Below are 16,318 nucleotides of genomic sequence, written 5' to 3'. Positions count from 1 at the left end.
CATTGGTGGTTCCTTTGTGTAGTGTATTTGTTGGAATTGAAATATCAGACCCAACAAGATAATGGCTATCTTCGTTCTACACCCACAACACAGAGGATTTCTTGGCTTTCATTGAATAGGTCTCTTAAGTAACCTGTCATTTGGTGGGATTGTAACCTGACTCTTGCATCACTGGCAGGTCAACATTGTAAGCTATTGGCTACTTGTTCCTGTTCCTTCCTATAGCTTTTAATCAAGACTACTTAGTCTGCAATTAGCATATTACCTTTGGGAGGACAAACTTTGATCCTTGTGGTCAATCCAATTCTGTTTGCTCAGAGGGGGATGCTTGCCCTCACTGTATGCCCCAAAATTTTGATTTCCTGACTGAATTTTGGCAGTTCCCCTTCACCTCCCCATCTCCCTCCAAAATGTGTACTTTTGTGAATGAGCTTCCATAAATCTTTGGATGTTAGCTGTTTTGTTTGTGCTGAAGGACAAGACTTTAAATAATATTCTTTGTTAGGGATTGCTGAATCTGCTAGCCTAATAGAGATGAGACTGCTGCAGCTCCATGCCCCCAGATCCATCTGGTAGTGAAGCTGAGCATTTATTCCCAATAGGGTCACACACAAACACATGTATACAATATATATATACGTATACACACAGCCGGCTACACAGATCAATACACACAGAAACACTCAGCACTCACACAAACAGCACCAGTGGCCTCATCTTGTTCCCCTTTCTGACTGATCAGGATGAAGGTCTCTTAGCAGGAAATCATATGTGTATATGATGCGGATCCTCCAGTAGCCGGGCTTAGACACATGGTCAATCCAATAGCTGGCCCCAGGTCCCTGGTCTCTGCAGTTGCTGGCATCTGGATATACAAGCCCCTGAGACTCTCAGCCCCACTCCAGCTGCTGGTGCAGACTGCCTTGCACACATACACAGGCACAAACTGTGGATCCCTCCTGTAACTGGATTTAGACAGTCCATCCAGTAGCTGGCCCTTTGATCCTCATGCTCCCTGGTTGCCTGCTGTGCAGAGACACACGCACATACAAATAGATCTCTCAGTTGACCTTCAGACCACGTGATCTCTGAAACCACTTACCCTACTTGCTGGCTAGTCTGGCTTGATGTTCACTAGCAATCACACACTAACGTACATACCTTCACTGTTTTCAGTTGTTGGCACGTCAGACACAGGTCTCTGTGACCTCATGTCTGACTCCAGTTGCTGAAACTTAGATCTCTGTACATGCACATGTACACAGAACAGAGAGCCCCCCTCACTAAAGAAAGTTAGAAATGGAGTTTAATGAGAAGACAGGACAAATAGCAGTGGTCAGGTACAGGATATGGCCAGACAAACATAATGACCAGCAACCTGTTTACACACGACCCCTTTTGTCCTCTTATTCCTTTATTTTCACATACTTGTTCTTCCCCAAAACACCTTGATCCCTGCCTTTTCCTGTCTTTGTTTTTTCCTCTAAACATCCCATAGTAAGTCATGTGCAATCCCCAAATGTTCTTCCCTTGTATTCTGTAATGTGTCTCATATCCTTGTAGGCAGTAACCCCCCTCAGTCTGTAAGGCGATTTGGAGAGTCTCTCCTGTTGGCTCATCTGGATGGGTTTCTCCCCTAAACAACGGGGCTGATGCCCCTCCTCTGATTGGCCTTGGAGTAGATGGAGTATTATTGGGGTTCCCCCACCTGCCATTGTTCCTCTGTTTTCTCATCCCTTCCCCACAGATGGCTAGAATCAATCTTATCAAAAAATTAGAATTGAATAGCTTACTGTGAAAATGAGGTTGAGTTTTTAATGCGGAGCTATCTGATGCTGCTTGTGTCTCTGTAAAATATCTTTATTCTTGATCTGCTGAGCTATCTTCTCAAGCCCTAATCACACTGTCCCTGAACGTTAACACCCTTGGCTTATAGAAGTAATGCTGTTTCAAAGGGGATAAGTCAGATACTCTGTTCCAATAGGAATAACCATAAACCTCTCCCAGGTAAATGATGCTCTGTGAACGTATTTTGGAAAGAAGAATAAGTTAGCTAATAAGTAGTAGTGTTTTGGCTGTAAAGGCGATGAGGCACTAGATGAGTTTCTTGGTGAGATGGTAGAGACCCTTGTGTGAGGAGACCACGAAGCACAAACACCTGCCTTGAATGATAAATACAACAGAATTGAGTCTGGGGATGGGACTGGAAACATGATGTTTATCAAAGTCTGTGATAAAATACATGTAGAATGGAATCCACAATTAGGTTGGACCTGTTTTTTCTTCCTAAAGTCTAATCAGAAGGTGTAACTTCAGCATTCTGTCCAGGATCTTCAGTGTCAATAGAGCTAGGCTATCATAAATTTTCTTGGAGAGGAAGGTAGCTTTGCTGTACTTGAAATAGTTTTTGCCAAAATAAATTTTATGAATTATGTTCTTTTTGCTGTTTCATAAGTCCTTCCACTGATAGAAGAAACTAAACTTGTCTCCTAAAGTATCTTCACACACAGAATAACTAATTTCAAGTGCTTTGGGGTGGCACATTCAGCAGCAGTACTTTGAGTAGAAAAGGTGTCCAATTTTCCGGCATTGTCCACCATTCACCACATTCTGTCAGCATGAATGGCTTAGGTTAAAGCCCCATAGAACTCAGGAACATTCTGACTTTGCAGAGGAACCTTCATGGTCAATTATGGTCACAGAAAATGGTCTTAAGTTAGATAAATGCTGCCAATTTCTTTTTCAAGAGAAGAGAAGGCAGAATGGATAAGAAGATATTTTTTCTGTTCTGCTAAATTCTCTGTATCTGACCACTTCCCCCCCCCCCTTTTTTTTTCCTTACTGCTTTATTCAAAATATATGTTTGGCAAAAGGGCAGATTCTGTTTGAGAATACCTTTTTCCCAATTCTATATCTTATTCTTAAATAATACTTTCAAAACAAAGAGTAAAGCTGAATTTTAACTTACAAATTAACTGAGTAATTTCAGTTAATTTATTACCTTTATCTAAAGTTAAGGGCTCAGGCCTTGACAGTTTTGCTAAAGCTTGTAAATTTTAGATACATTTATGCAAGTTTGACTCTCTATTTGAGCGTATCACTTACATTTGGAAGTTTATCACTTGTTTTTGAGATTTTCTTGCCTTAAATATTTTAAAATATAGAAGGAAAGGAAATTTTGAAACTAATAGGTAGTTTCTACTTGTATAATACTTGGTCATGCTTTTCTTCCTGTCAAGTATATAGTATATATTCCTGTCTCTGGCTAATGAAGTCCTTAATTTAAATAGGAGATATGGCTATTCAACCGGCTGAGGATGAAGAAACATTTAACACCATTTCTAGTCAATATCCTGAGTTTTATTTTCAACCCTTGATCCTTACAGGTATGAGATTCATTTTTATTATACAAAATAGCGAATGAGGTTCATTAGATATAAATTTAGAGCAGAATTTTGCTGATTTTTAGACTATTTAGCACCAAATTTGAACGTGTTGTACAAATGTCTTTTAGAACCTCCTCCAGAGGATCACTTGCTGCAGAATACCTTGTGGCCTGAAATTCAGAAGCTGTAAGTTAAGTTAAATTTTCCTTTTTTTAATTTGCAAAATTTCCAGAAAGCTATTACAACATGCTACATCTGGTCTTGTAGCTCTTCCTGTTTTATTACCTGATTTGACTTTGTGTGCAGCAAATTACTTGTAAAGTAAATAAATATATAAAAACAGGAAACAATACAGAAAATAGCAGTTGGATCTGATTTTTGTTAATAATCTATCTCATTAGATGTTGCTGTAACAGTGAAATATGTATGTTCCAGCATTCTCCTGCTCAATTTCTAATGATCAGACTTTCATTGTACTTTCAGATGCTTATCTTTTGAAGGTCTGTTTAGGGCACAGATCCATGTTTTTATTTCCTTGTTCCAAGAGATAGTAACTTTTCAAGTCTGCTCTAAGGAATTACTGTATGCTTTCATGATCTCAGCTGTACTCTGGAATGTGATAGGCCTTTTTTTCCATGCTATAGACTTTGTGCATCTGCTTAACGCTGCCCGTATTGAAGGTTTCTCTGCATGAGGAGCTTTCTGCTTCTTTCCATTTCATAGTACAGACTTGCAGGTCAATTCTGTCTTTCTGGTATGGAAGTAATGCTGCTAGTAAAGGTTGAAGCATCGAATAAGGAACTTTCTGCTAAAAACTAACACAGCTGTAAGATGAAATAGATAAAAGCAGGACCCGAAATAGGATGTGGCTGGTGGCAGAGCAAAGTAATGATTGTTGAGTAAGATGGTCACAGACCCTGTTTGAATATTGTGGGCCAACAGAATGAGTTACAGATCACAAAGATGATAGGGTTGATACTGATGACAGATGATACTATTTTGAGGTTGCAGCATTTTAGAATTTTCTGTTTTGTTCCTTCTTATCTGAAATTCACCTTAAGTATTCACTTCACAACAGTTTGCATATTAAGGTTATAACCTGTATGTTTCCTAAGAATCTCAGCAGGGTTAGACTACAATTTGACAATCCTTAAATTTTTCATAATTGCAGTCTTCTGCTGAAAGAGCTGGACTTAGCTGTGTTGCTGCCCCCAACCTGTCCCTGTGCAGTGAATTGGTTTTTTTCCTTAATTTAGTTTTCAGTCAGATCAGTTCTTTGAATCTCTTAGCATGGTTGCCAATGCCTTGGACTTGACAGGAACTGGAAGGGAGAATGGGAGCTGGCCTTTTAAATGCAGCTGCTTCATGGCTATTGAACGTGAAGTACACTTTCATGAATATTTAAGTGAACACTTAAATTTGTCTCATTCCTGATCTTGATTCTTTAGCACAAATGTACGGGTTTTTTTTCAAGCTCACAAGGGTTTATTTATCTGAATCTCCCAAAACAGTGGCCTCAGTCAGAAACAAAAAAAATGTCGAGCCTTTACTGATGATTGCATCTACCTTTATATATTACCATTTTTTTATTACTTCAGTTGGGGAGTGGGAAATAACAAACTTTGGGAGAACAGTTTGCAAGTTACTTTCATTTGAGAGAGTGAGAACTTTTGTGTGAGCTCATCTTTACATTCAACTGGGCAGTTAATCTACTCTGAGTACTTTTAAGTAAGGTTTTACAGTTAGGGTTGGGTTTGGGTAAAGGTAAGGATTTAAGGTTGGGACTCTGGGTTAGAGTTGGGTTTGGTTTGCATTTGGGGTTGAGGTTAGGGTTTAGGGCAAGGATTGGGTTACAGGCGGGGTTAAGATTTAGTGTTTCTTGTTAGGGTTTAGGATTAGGGTTGGGCTTTGGCTTTAGGATTAGGTTTAGGGTATAGGGTTAGGGGTTGGGGTTCTGGTTTAGGGTTAAGGTTAGGGTTTAGAATTAGTGTTAGGGATGGGATGGGCTAGTGTTAAGTTAGTAGTTTGTGTTATGCAGGGTAGGGTTTAGGGTTAGTGTTAGCAGTTAGGGTTAAGGTGTGGGTTTAGGTTAAGGGTTAGGGATAGGATTAGGTTTTAAGGTTATGGTAAGGGTCAGGGATAGGGTTTAGGATTAGGTTTTAGCATTAAGTATAAGGGTTAGGGTTAGATTTTTGGGTTACTATTTGGGTTAGGGTTTAGGGTAGTAGAAGTAAACAGATTGTGATATGTCTGTACTTGATGAGGCTGGAAACAGTGTCTGTTGCCCAGTCTCTCTGTTCAAGAATGAACTGGAAAAGAAAACAAGAAAAACTAAAAAATTGAGATCATCTAAAGGTCATGCAAGTTAGTAGGGATTTGTATATTTCTTAAACATTCCTATACTTTTTCTAAAAAAGTGAGTTGCGTGGTGCAGATTTCATCCTGGAATTCTTATGGCTTTTCATAGAACAGACAATTAAATATTTATCTATAATTTTTTTCCCACTGGTATTTAATTGTTGGGTATCTATTCCTCTTTTCCCCAGAGTATCAGCACATCTCTTTTAGCTGATACTTGCCCACTGTTTCCAGATTACATCTCCAATTTTTTTCTACTTTAATCTATTTTGTGTGGTTGTCATTTATGTTAGTCTGTGTGGTGCTTCTGCTTATAAATTGAATCCCAATCAGAATACGTGAGCTGGAATTCCAGCAGAACTTGTATAAAGACAGATTAAAAATGTGTTTCTGGAGGAAGCTGGAAGTTATAGTGTTGTCTTCCTCTTCTGACTTAATTCTTGTCCTCTAGTTCAGAAATGTTTACTCAGTATTTCATAGAACAAGCATCCTTTAGCTGAGGTATATTTCTTTGGTGATCTTCAAATATGTGGCTTCATTTTTTTTTTTATTGGTGGTGTTAAAACTACTTTACAGGAAACTAAGAATATATTAAAAACTACCTTAGTGTGCTTTATCAACAGACAGTTCTCATATATGAAAGAATTTATGTAGATGTTTAAGTTAAATGCAGAACACTATTAGGAATTATACGGCATGTTATGCAATAACAGTGCTGAAAAATTCCTAGCGGTTTTCTTTCATTTCTGCAAAGGGTTGATATTAATATAAAAGTCTTGATAAATATCACAAAATCGACAGTGATGTGTTAAGTATCATCTTTTCACATTTATTTCAGATATGGACATGGATATGAAATTTTTTGTGTTGCCTGCAATAATTCAAACACTGTAATTGCCTCAGCATGTAAGGTAAGAAAAGATTTTAGCACCATCTAGTGAAAAGTGCTGTCAGATTTCTAGGGTTGTTAAAGCAGGAGTCAGGATTCAGTTTGGGCTGAATTCTGCTCTTTAACTTAATGTGAAAGATTTTGTATAAATGATAGTTACCTTGCAAAGGTGAGAGTGAACATGCAAAATTTAGTATTCCTAAAGGATGTATAATTCACTTGAAGATTTTGAGAAGAAAAATTTTATTTTGTAAAGTCTAACAAACATTGACATAAAACATTTTCTTATTAATATATTGTCAGTATTAATAGGAAGTTGTTAATAATGTGTGTGAAACAAACTTGAAACTTCCCAGAGGAAAGCTGACTCTAACTTGACTGCAAGCCTTAAAACAAACAAACAAACAAGACCTCTAATACTGTTTTGGAACTTTTGTTTTTTGTATTTGCTTTCTTCAGTTCACACTAATACTGTTTCATCAATACAGGCTTCCAAAAAAGAACATGCAGCAATTATTTTGTGGAGCACTACTTCTTGGAAGAAACTGCAGAGTTTATCTTTTCACAATCTGACTGTTACTCAGCTGGCATTTTCTCCCGATGACAAACTTTTACTAGCCGTTTCTAGAGACAGGAATTGGTCACTGTGGAAGAAACTACACTCAGAGTCAGGTAGGATATGTGAAATGGATATGCATGTTTGAAGACTTCTAGACTTGTTCAATATTTTTGACTTCAAAAAGTTTGAGAGAGAATTGATAACATATTTTAAGTGATTTTTTCCTTAAAACTTTTAAGAAAAATTAGTGCTGCAGGCTGGTTTGACTTTGAGTGCAGTCATGGCATATAGAAATGCCACAAAGTGAATTAAAAAATAGAAAGTCGATAATCGTATATCCAGTGCTATTTAAATGGGGGATGTAATGAAGTCTGCCATTTGTCGTGCACTCTTCTGCTTGTGATTCTGTGTTTCAGATTTACTGAAATCAAGTATATGTGTTAGAATGTAGTGTCTATACTTTAAACTGATATTCCACCAAACAAACCCTTCATCTTGGTGTTCTGAGCAGGCTAGAAGTTGCGTTATTAGCATGGTGTCGTGCATAGAGCTACCATTTCCCTATTTTCAGGGCATGACACTGAGTCTCTTGACAGGATTAATCTCCATCTTTGGTGTGGCTTTTTGATAATCCTTCACAGTTGATTGATTTGACTAGGACTGTATCTGTCTGGGAAAAGAGCAGATAGTAAAGATTCAATTGAGTTTCTCATTAAGACTTTCAGCCTTGGAAAATCAAGAAGCAGTGGCTGCTGAACGGTTTAAGGGATTCCTAGAAGAGATGCTTGTGCTGAAAACCATTATCATTACACTAGTTGTTTAATAGCACATAAATACTACAGGGTTGTTAAAAGGCTACTGAGCTTGATAGTGTTTTCCTAGAGACTTGGCTGTGAGTTTTGGCCCATTAATACTGTGTCTGATGGTGTTTTGTCCTGAGACTTCTATTCAGACTTCTATTCTAAACCTGGCATATTGTCCACAGTAGCTAAACACCAAATAGCACATTGTACTTCAAGTTAAGGAGTGCTCACACAAAGTTCATCTGCCCATCAATAACCTTTCTGTCTACAAGAACATCATTATCAATGTAAAGTAGAACTACACGTATTGGCTTCCCAAGAAGTGGTTATTCAAAGTCCACACTCAAAAATGACAACTTTTTCTGCTTAGGAAAATCATTCCCATTTATTGATCTGCTAATCATATTTATTGCCAGTTTATATGCGTATTGAAATGATAGTCTGTCTGTCTGTCTCTTTGGGAACAGATTAATCTTCAGGATTAGGTCATTATGATTTAAGCTCTTGGAGCCTTACTGGAAAACTTTTATGGTAGGCTTGAATAGAATCTTAACGTCCTATGCTTGGAATTCATGCCTTTTGAAACGTGTATGTAAAAGAGCAAACTGTTCCCATAGTTTTAGTTCTGTAAAGGCTGACTGATACCTTCTTGAACAAGTACTAATTATGAGCATGTGGTAAGCGTTGAAAAAAATGTACATTGCTAAGTATTCCCAACTCCTTTAAAGATGTTTGGAATAATGCTGGACTATTCCTACAGTCCTTACTTAGAGTAAGTAAGAATAATAATTACTTTTTATATGTAAAGTAATTGAAGCAAGGGTCTTCCTCTACATATTTTATTCCAGAACCAGTTTTCTGTTGCTGTGCATACACAGACAAAAATACAGCTGTTCACAGTCGAATCATTTGGTCTTGTGATTGGACACCAGATAGCAAGTATTTTATTACTGGCAGTCGGGACAAAAAGGTAATTAGTAAAAAAGGTATTAACAAAGCCTAACATAAATAAGAATTGTTTTTAAATGTATTTTAGGTTAGCAGATGCTGTGTTCTCATGAGCCCAGAATCTATAAATACATAACAAATTTATTGTGTGAATTTCCATAGAAATCAATTAGACTTTCCTACGCCAAATAAAATGCTTGGATATGTATGTGCAAGACTGTGGTCTATCAAGTAGACTTCCTCCCTTCTTATGACAAACATATGTCACATAACTCTTAGGGGTCTCTAAGTTCTTCTTTAGATTTTGTAATGGAATCTGTGTTTTGTGTCGGTATCTTTAATACACTCAGGCAGACTTTTTAAAGACTTGAACTTCAGTAGATAGGAATTTTGGCTATTTTAGGGGTCAGCAACTTTGTTCTGTGCTCTGGGGTGTTCTAATTAAGTTATTCCTGAGATTTTCATTAAGTGCATTTACAAAAAGATTGAAGTGAAAATTTCTAGATGATTCTTTTTCTTGTAGGTCATTATTTGGGGCCAGTGTGACTTATCTGGTACTACTGAATGGAATATGTTGGATTCAGTCAAGCCTTGTTCAACAGTGCTGGATGCTGGCGATTCTGTTATGGCAGTTAGTATCAGCCATGTGCTTACTCCCGATGGAAGGTATGGCTGTCTTTTCATAATGCAGTTCTGTGTTTATATTGAAACTAGTATTTTTTCCACTTTAGTCAGCTTCTGTGGCCTAAGTAGCTCTTAAACTTGTCAAATATTTTGACCATACCATCCTTTAATTGAATTAACTTTCCTATCCTCCTATTCCAGTGTACAGTGTCTTCTCCAAACAATGTAACGAGAAAAAGAAGGGGAGTGAGGGGGCTAGTACATCTGAAGCACATTTGTTTTTTCCAACAATATCAGCTTGTCTGATGCTGTAATAACCCTCCTTATGAGCACTGTATTTTTTTTCTATCCCAATATATTTTGCAGGTTTCTGGTTTACTCTTTTTTTTTTTTAATAAAGAAACTTTGTTTTAAATTGTGATTTCTTGGTGACAAAGTAAATATAGACTTGAAGGCAACATGCAGCACAAATGTTTTGAGCACTAGTTCTTTCTAGCTTGCTTTTACCACTAGCTTTACTAAACTGTTTGCTTTAAACTTCTCAAGTAATGCAATTGCTCTCTTGACAGATACATCATTGCAGTAGGCTTAGAGTGTGGAAAGATTAACTTGCATACATGGAAGCGGAGTGGGCAGGAACCAGCATTAGCTGATTGGACCAAGTGTGTTGAGATGGATAACAGGTATTTCTTTTGAAGGGTGTCAGAAGCAAGGAAACTACCTTCTTGAGACTGATGGTTCTGGAGTTTTTTTTTATAATATAAAAGAATTTGTATGTTTTATTTGTATATCAACAATTTGTCATCCTTTTTGGAAAAGGTGATCCCTGAAAGTCTCTAAGTCCCTAATGTCTGTTAAACCAAACCTGGAAATAAAAATACTGGTTATTTAGAATTAAGATACTTCACACTGTGTAAATATTTTGACAGGTTATTCCCTTTTTTTTTGGCTTAAAGACCAATTTCTTTGTTTAAAAAAAAAAAGAGCTTTATTATCTTTAGCCACAAAAAGGATGATAAAAATTAGTGAGAGGGAAAAAGCCACTGTCTAAATAAATCAGTAAATAAGTGAGGACTCTTACCCAATAAGCATTTTGGACTGGACATCAGTAGATCTTCTACAGCAACTTCTAACAGAAGCCAATGGAATGACAAATTATACACAGTGGTGCTGTGGTGACAGCTAGAGAAACTCTCCGTAGAGATACTTCGGATATTTCACTTGGAACACTTTTCATAGACTCTTCCCTTACATACTGGCATTGGTAACCAGAAATGAAAGATGATGGTGACTTTTGCTTGTATGTGCTTGAAATGAATTTGAAAGAGCCATCAACTGATAGGAAATCTCTGGCTAAAAGTCAGAAATCTAGTTGTCATAGCTCAGTAATTGAAATGCTAGACTTGCAACTTAATGTGGTAAAACTTGAAAGCAATAGCTATTTAAGTTTTTGATGAGCAGGAAGATAAAGTGTTTTTAGTGTTAATGACCCTACTTATTTTAGGAAGTTAATACCTGCTGTGTCACAAGTGAGTTTTTTCTCAGTTGGTAATGTTGAAAGGAGAGTACTAATTATATAAATGATGATGTTTACACTCCCACGTCCAACTCTGCTTGACATTTTGCGGTTACGTATGGATTTCTTTTTATTGCAGCCAAAGTCATGCTCTTGCTGTGAAGCGTCTATGCTGGAGACGACATGAGGGCAGAGCTGGACATAATGATCAGGACAGCAGCAAGTGGTTGCAGCTTGCAAGTTGTGGAGCTGATCACTGCATTAAGATATTCAGTGTCAACAGATTTGCTCTTTAGCAAAGACAGCAGGCCTGTCTGAGCAGCATGAATTCACACCGTTTTATTTCAGCTGTTTAACTGTTCTGATTTTTAAATTTTCTGCTTCCTCTTGTATGAAGTAAAACATCTGATATATAACTTATTAAAGCAACTTTTGTGGTAGTTTGAAATGTCAAATACTTTTCTAATTCTGCAGGAATTCTTCCAGGAAATATGAAGTATTTTGTATGTTTTGGTTGATGAATATCCTGGAACTCAGTAATGTGTGAGGGGAGGTACTAAATACTTCCACTGTGTAGGAGAAAGCTAATGAGACAGTTTTGTTCACTGTGACTCCAGGGGATTTTTTCTGTGTTTGGGATTACAATATGGAAGTAAAAGACAATCAATAGTAAGAAGACTAACTCCATTTTTACTAATTGCCGTCTTAAGACGGAAAAAGAAAGTACTCCTGAACTTTGTACAAACTCTTCAAATCCTGCCTGGCTCACCAGGAATTCAAACAGGTTAGAACTGGTTAGAAGTTTAGAATTAGTTAGTTAGAATTCCGTTTTCTTTTGTTCTTTACCTTGGATATATAGCCAATCACGAGAGTGCTAGATAGTAGCTATACCAGCTGAAGAAATGTAGATAAGCCATTTACTTATGCTAATTGGGGAAGCCTCTGCCTGATCTGTGCATCAAACATGCTTCCCCTGCAGCTACCTGTGTGTGTGTGTGAGAATAAAGGCTTTCTCTGAACTACGTTACTACAAGTAGAGATTTTCTATGACAACAAGCAGAGCATTGAATTATTTTGACCTCCTTATTCATATTAAACTCAACTATCAATTGGTCTGCCAGTGCTGAAGCTGCCTGTTTAAGCATGTGCAGTTAACCACAAGCCACGGTATGATACACGGCTTTCTTTGCCTGTCTTCAGAATGCGTATTACAGCCCTGGTCCAGGGCTTAGACCAGCCTACTTTGGAAGAAGTTTGTATCTGCATACTTAGTTGGCTTGCTTGTTTTCCTTTATGTATTCCTCTTTTTTCTGCTCTGCAGAGTGTCAGGCTTATGTTTCTTGGTCATGTGGGGTCTTAAAGCCTGAATCACAGACAATTTAAAGCTTATGATGTCTCCTCTGTGTGCCTGGGAGCTGTCTCTAAGCAGAGTCATAGAATCACAGAATGGTTGAGGTTGGAAGGGACCTCTGGAGATCATCCAGTCCCAATCTCCCTGCTCAAGCAGGGTCCTCTAGAGCATATTGCCCAGGATCACATCCAGGCGGGTTTTGAATATCTCCAGCGAAGGAGACTCCACTACCTTGCTGGGTAACCTCTTCCAGCGCTCTGTCACCCTCACAGTGAAGAAGTTTTTCCTCTTGTTCAGATGGAACTTCCTGTGGTTCAGATGGAACTTCCTGTGGTTCAGTTTCTGCCCGTTGCCTCCTGTCCTGTTGCTGGGCACCACGGAGAAGAGACTGGCCTCATCCTCTTGACACTCCCCCTTCAGATACTTGTACACGTTGATGAGATTGCCTCTCAGTCTTCTCTTCTCCAGACTGAACAGGCCCAGGCTCTCTCAGCCTTTCTTCATAGGACGGATGCTCCAGTCCCCTCATCATCTTGGTAGCCCTCCGCTGGACTCTCTCCAGTAGGGCCATGCCTCTCTTGTACTGGGGAGCCCAGAACTGGACACAGCACTCCAGGTGAGGCCTCACCAGGGCTGAGGAGAGGGGAAGGATCACCTCCCTCCACCTGCTGGCAACACTCTGCCTCATGCACCCCAGCATACCATTGGCCTTCTTGGCCACAAGGGCACACTGCTGCCTCATGCTTAACTTGTTGTCCACCAGCACTCCCAGGTCCCTCTCGGCAGAGCTGCTTTCCAGCAGGTCAGCCCCCCAGCCTGTACTGCTGCATGGGGTTCTTCCTCCCGAGGTGCAGGACCTTGCACTTGCCTTTGTTGAACTTCAGGAGGTTCCTCTCCGCCCACCTCTCCAGCCTGTCCAGGTCCCTCTGAATGGCAGCACAGCCTTCTGGTGTGTTAGCCTCTCCCCCCAGTTTTGGATCATCACCACACTTGCTGAGGGTGCACTCTGAGCCTTCCTCCAGGTCATTGATGAATATATTGAACGAGACTGGACCCAGGACTGACCCCTGGGGGACACCGCTAGCTACAGGCCTCCAGCTAGACTCTGTGCCACTGACCCGAACCCTCTGAGCTCGGCCATCCAGCCACTTCTCAATCCACCTCACTGTCCACTCATCTAGCCCACACTTCCTGAGTTTACCTACAAGGATGTGATGGGAGAAAGTGTCCAAAGCCTTGCAGAAGTCCAGGGAGACAACATCCACTGCTCTGCCCTCATCTACCCAGCCAGGCATTCCGTCATAGAAGGCTATCCGATTGGTCAAGCATGATTTCCCTTTGGTGAATCCATGCTGACTACTCCTGATCACCTTCTTGTCCTCCACATGCTTAGGGAGGAGCTGTTCCATCACCTTTCCAGGGATGGAGGTGAGGCTGGCAGGCCTGTAGTTTCCTGGCTCCTCCTCCTTGCCCTTTTGGAAGACTGGCGTGACATTGGCTTTCTTCCAGTCCTCAGGCACCTCTCCTGATCTTCAGGACCTTTCCAAGATGATGGAGAGTGGCCTAGCGATATCATCCGCCAGCTCCCTCAGCACTCGTGGGTGCATCCCATCGGGGCCCTTGGATTTATGGACGTCAAGTTTGGACAAAAGATCTCTAACCCGATCCTCCTCCACCAAGGGAGAATCTTCCTTTCTCCAGCCTTCCTCTCTTGTCTCCAAGGTCTGGAATTCCTGAGGACTGGCCTTAGCAGTGAAGACTGAAGCAAAGGCAGCATTCAATAACGCCGCCTCTTCAGGGACCTACTTAGGGGAATCTCATGGGGTAGGGCCCTAGAGGGAAGAGGGGTCCAAGAGAGCTGGTTAATATTCAAGCATCACCTCCTCCAGGTGAGGAGGGCGGGTGCCCTGGTAACAAAAGATATAGAAAAGGCAAAGTTAGTTCTCCTGAAGTCCAGGGCTGCTAGCCTACTCATTGCCCTGCTCCCTCCTCGTAGGATCCTGAACTCCACCATCTCACGGTCACTGCAGCCAAGGCTGCCCCCAACCTTCACCTCTCCAACTAGACCTTCTTTGTTTGTTAGTACAAGGTCCAGCAGCACGTCTCTCCTTGTTGGCATCTTCACCACCTGGGTCAAGAAATTATCCTCAGTGCGCTGCAGGAACCTCCTGGATTGTTTGTGCCTAGCTGTGTTGTTCCTCCAGCAGATGTCAGCGTGGTTGAAGTCCCCCATGAGAGCCAGGGCCTGTGATTGTGAGGCTACTTCCAGCTATCTGTAGAAGGCCTCATCTACTTCCTCTTCCTGATCAGGTGGCCTGTAGTAAACCCCCACATCTGTGTCACCCAGGTTAGCCTGCCCTTTAATCCTTACCCATGGTCTCTCATCTTGCTCTTCATCCACCCCTAGGCAGAGCTCCATACATTCCAGTTGCTCTCTCACATGAAGGGCATCCTATCCATCCAGGACAGCCTTCCAGTCATGTGAACTATCCCACCATGTCTCTGTCATTGCAATGAGATCATGGCCCTGTGACCGCACACAGATCTCTAATTCTTCCTCTTTATTCCCTATGCTGCATGCATTTGTGAATAGGCACTTCAGAGAGACATCCAAACATGCTGATTTCCCAGGAGGGGTGCAAGAGGTTTCCCCATCATCGTGTCTTGTAGACATTTCCTTGCCTGTATGCAAATACTTGAGGTACCCCCCCGCCTTGAGTCCTGTTTTGTTGATTAGATGGTCCCTAGAACTCTCCCCTTGGTCTTTCCTAGTCTAAAACCCTCCTTACCAGGTTGGCCAGCAACCAACAGGCCAACAAGCAAAGATACTTGTGTCCTGCTTAGCGAGGTGGAGCCCAGCTCTCCCAAGCAGATGTCACTCTTCAAACAGCATCCCGTGATCATAGAAACCAAAATTCTATTGCAAACACCAGTGGCACAGCCAAATGTTGACTCACAGCGTCCATCTGGATTACTCCACAGGAGTAATCCTCCTCCCATCCTTCCCGCTCACTGGCAGGATCAAGGAAAAAAAACACCTGGGCCCCCATACCCCTGGTTACTGCCCCCAGAGCTTTGTAGTCACTTTTGATACATTCCAAGTTGCCCTTAGCAATATCATGGGTGCCCACATGGAAGAGTAGCAGGGGGTAAGAGTCAGAAGGGTGGGCAAGCTTTGGCAGTCTCTCCATGACATCCTGGATCCAAGCCCCCAGCAAGCAGGTAACCTCTCTAGACACTGGGTCAGGTTGGCAGATGGCTGCCTCTGTCCCCTGCAGCAGGGAGTCACCCACTACTGTAATTCGCCACTCCCTCTGGGTATCTCTGCATAGCACAGGGTCCCTTGGCCCAGTTGCTTCACTTGAAATCATGACCACCTCCTCCTCTACTTCAAGGGCAGTGAACCCATTCATCAGCCGCAAGCCTTCAGAAGGAGCAGGAGCTTTCCTCCTTGTATGAGGGGACACCAGCTTCCAGCCCTTTGCCTTGTTTGGAGTTATCACTCACTGCCCCACAAGGTACAGACCTCACCTGCATCTCCACTGCAGTTGAGGGGTGGGGCTCTTGAAGCTGTAGGGTCTCTGAGAATACCCCATCTATCCCCATGCTCATCCTCCCCAGTGCTCCTCCTCTCGGATGCTGTTCAGCCTGCTGGCTTCCTCCTGTAACCCCTTTACTTGGCAACACAACTCATCCACAAGAGCACACCTTCTACACAAAGCTAATTTCTGCCCCAGCCTCACAGAGAGGCCCTAGACACTCCCTGCAGCATAAGACTTGAAGAGCTGCATTCTCTGTCAGAAGGCATGTCTGGGTGGAAACCTCCGACGTGGCAGACACAGTGACTTCAATAGCTACTGGGGAATGTACCCTGTGGAGGGTTA

General features: G+C 41.1%; 1 protein-coding gene across 3 annotated transcripts in view; it reads left to right on the top strand.

Moving 5' to 3' along the window:
* The window catches only part of ELP2 (elongator acetyltransferase complex subunit 2), a 37,513-nt gene extending 25,982 nt beyond the window's left edge, over nt 1-11,531 (top strand). For all 3 annotated transcript variants that reach the window (XM_068936297.1, XM_068936296.1, XM_068936298.1), the window contains 8 exons: nt 3,291-3,386; nt 3,515-3,572; nt 6,583-6,655; nt 7,122-7,305; nt 8,844-8,965; nt 9,467-9,609; nt 10,137-10,250; nt 11,223-11,531. In XM_068936297.1, the coding sequence (XP_068792398.1) occupies nt 3,291-3,386; nt 3,515-3,572; nt 6,583-6,655; nt 7,122-7,305; nt 8,844-8,965; nt 9,467-9,609; nt 10,137-10,250; nt 11,223-11,379 (947 nt within the window). In that variant the 3' untranslated portion in view covers nt 11,380-11,531. The remainder of the gene's footprint in view (nt 1-3,290; nt 3,387-3,514; nt 3,573-6,582; nt 6,656-7,121; nt 7,306-8,843; nt 8,966-9,466; nt 9,610-10,136; nt 10,251-11,222) is intronic.
* Nucleotides 11,532-16,318: the final 4,787 nt, after the last annotated feature.

Source organism: Struthio camelus, chromosome 2 (assembly GCF_040807025.1).
Source record: "Struthio camelus isolate bStrCam1 chromosome 2, bStrCam1.hap1, whole genome shotgun sequence".
NCBI classification, from domain to species: Eukaryota; Metazoa; Chordata; class Aves; order Struthioniformes; family Struthionidae; genus Struthio; species Struthio camelus.
Note: the sequence above shows the minus strand (reverse complement) of the source record. Positions and strands in the feature narration are given on the sequence as shown.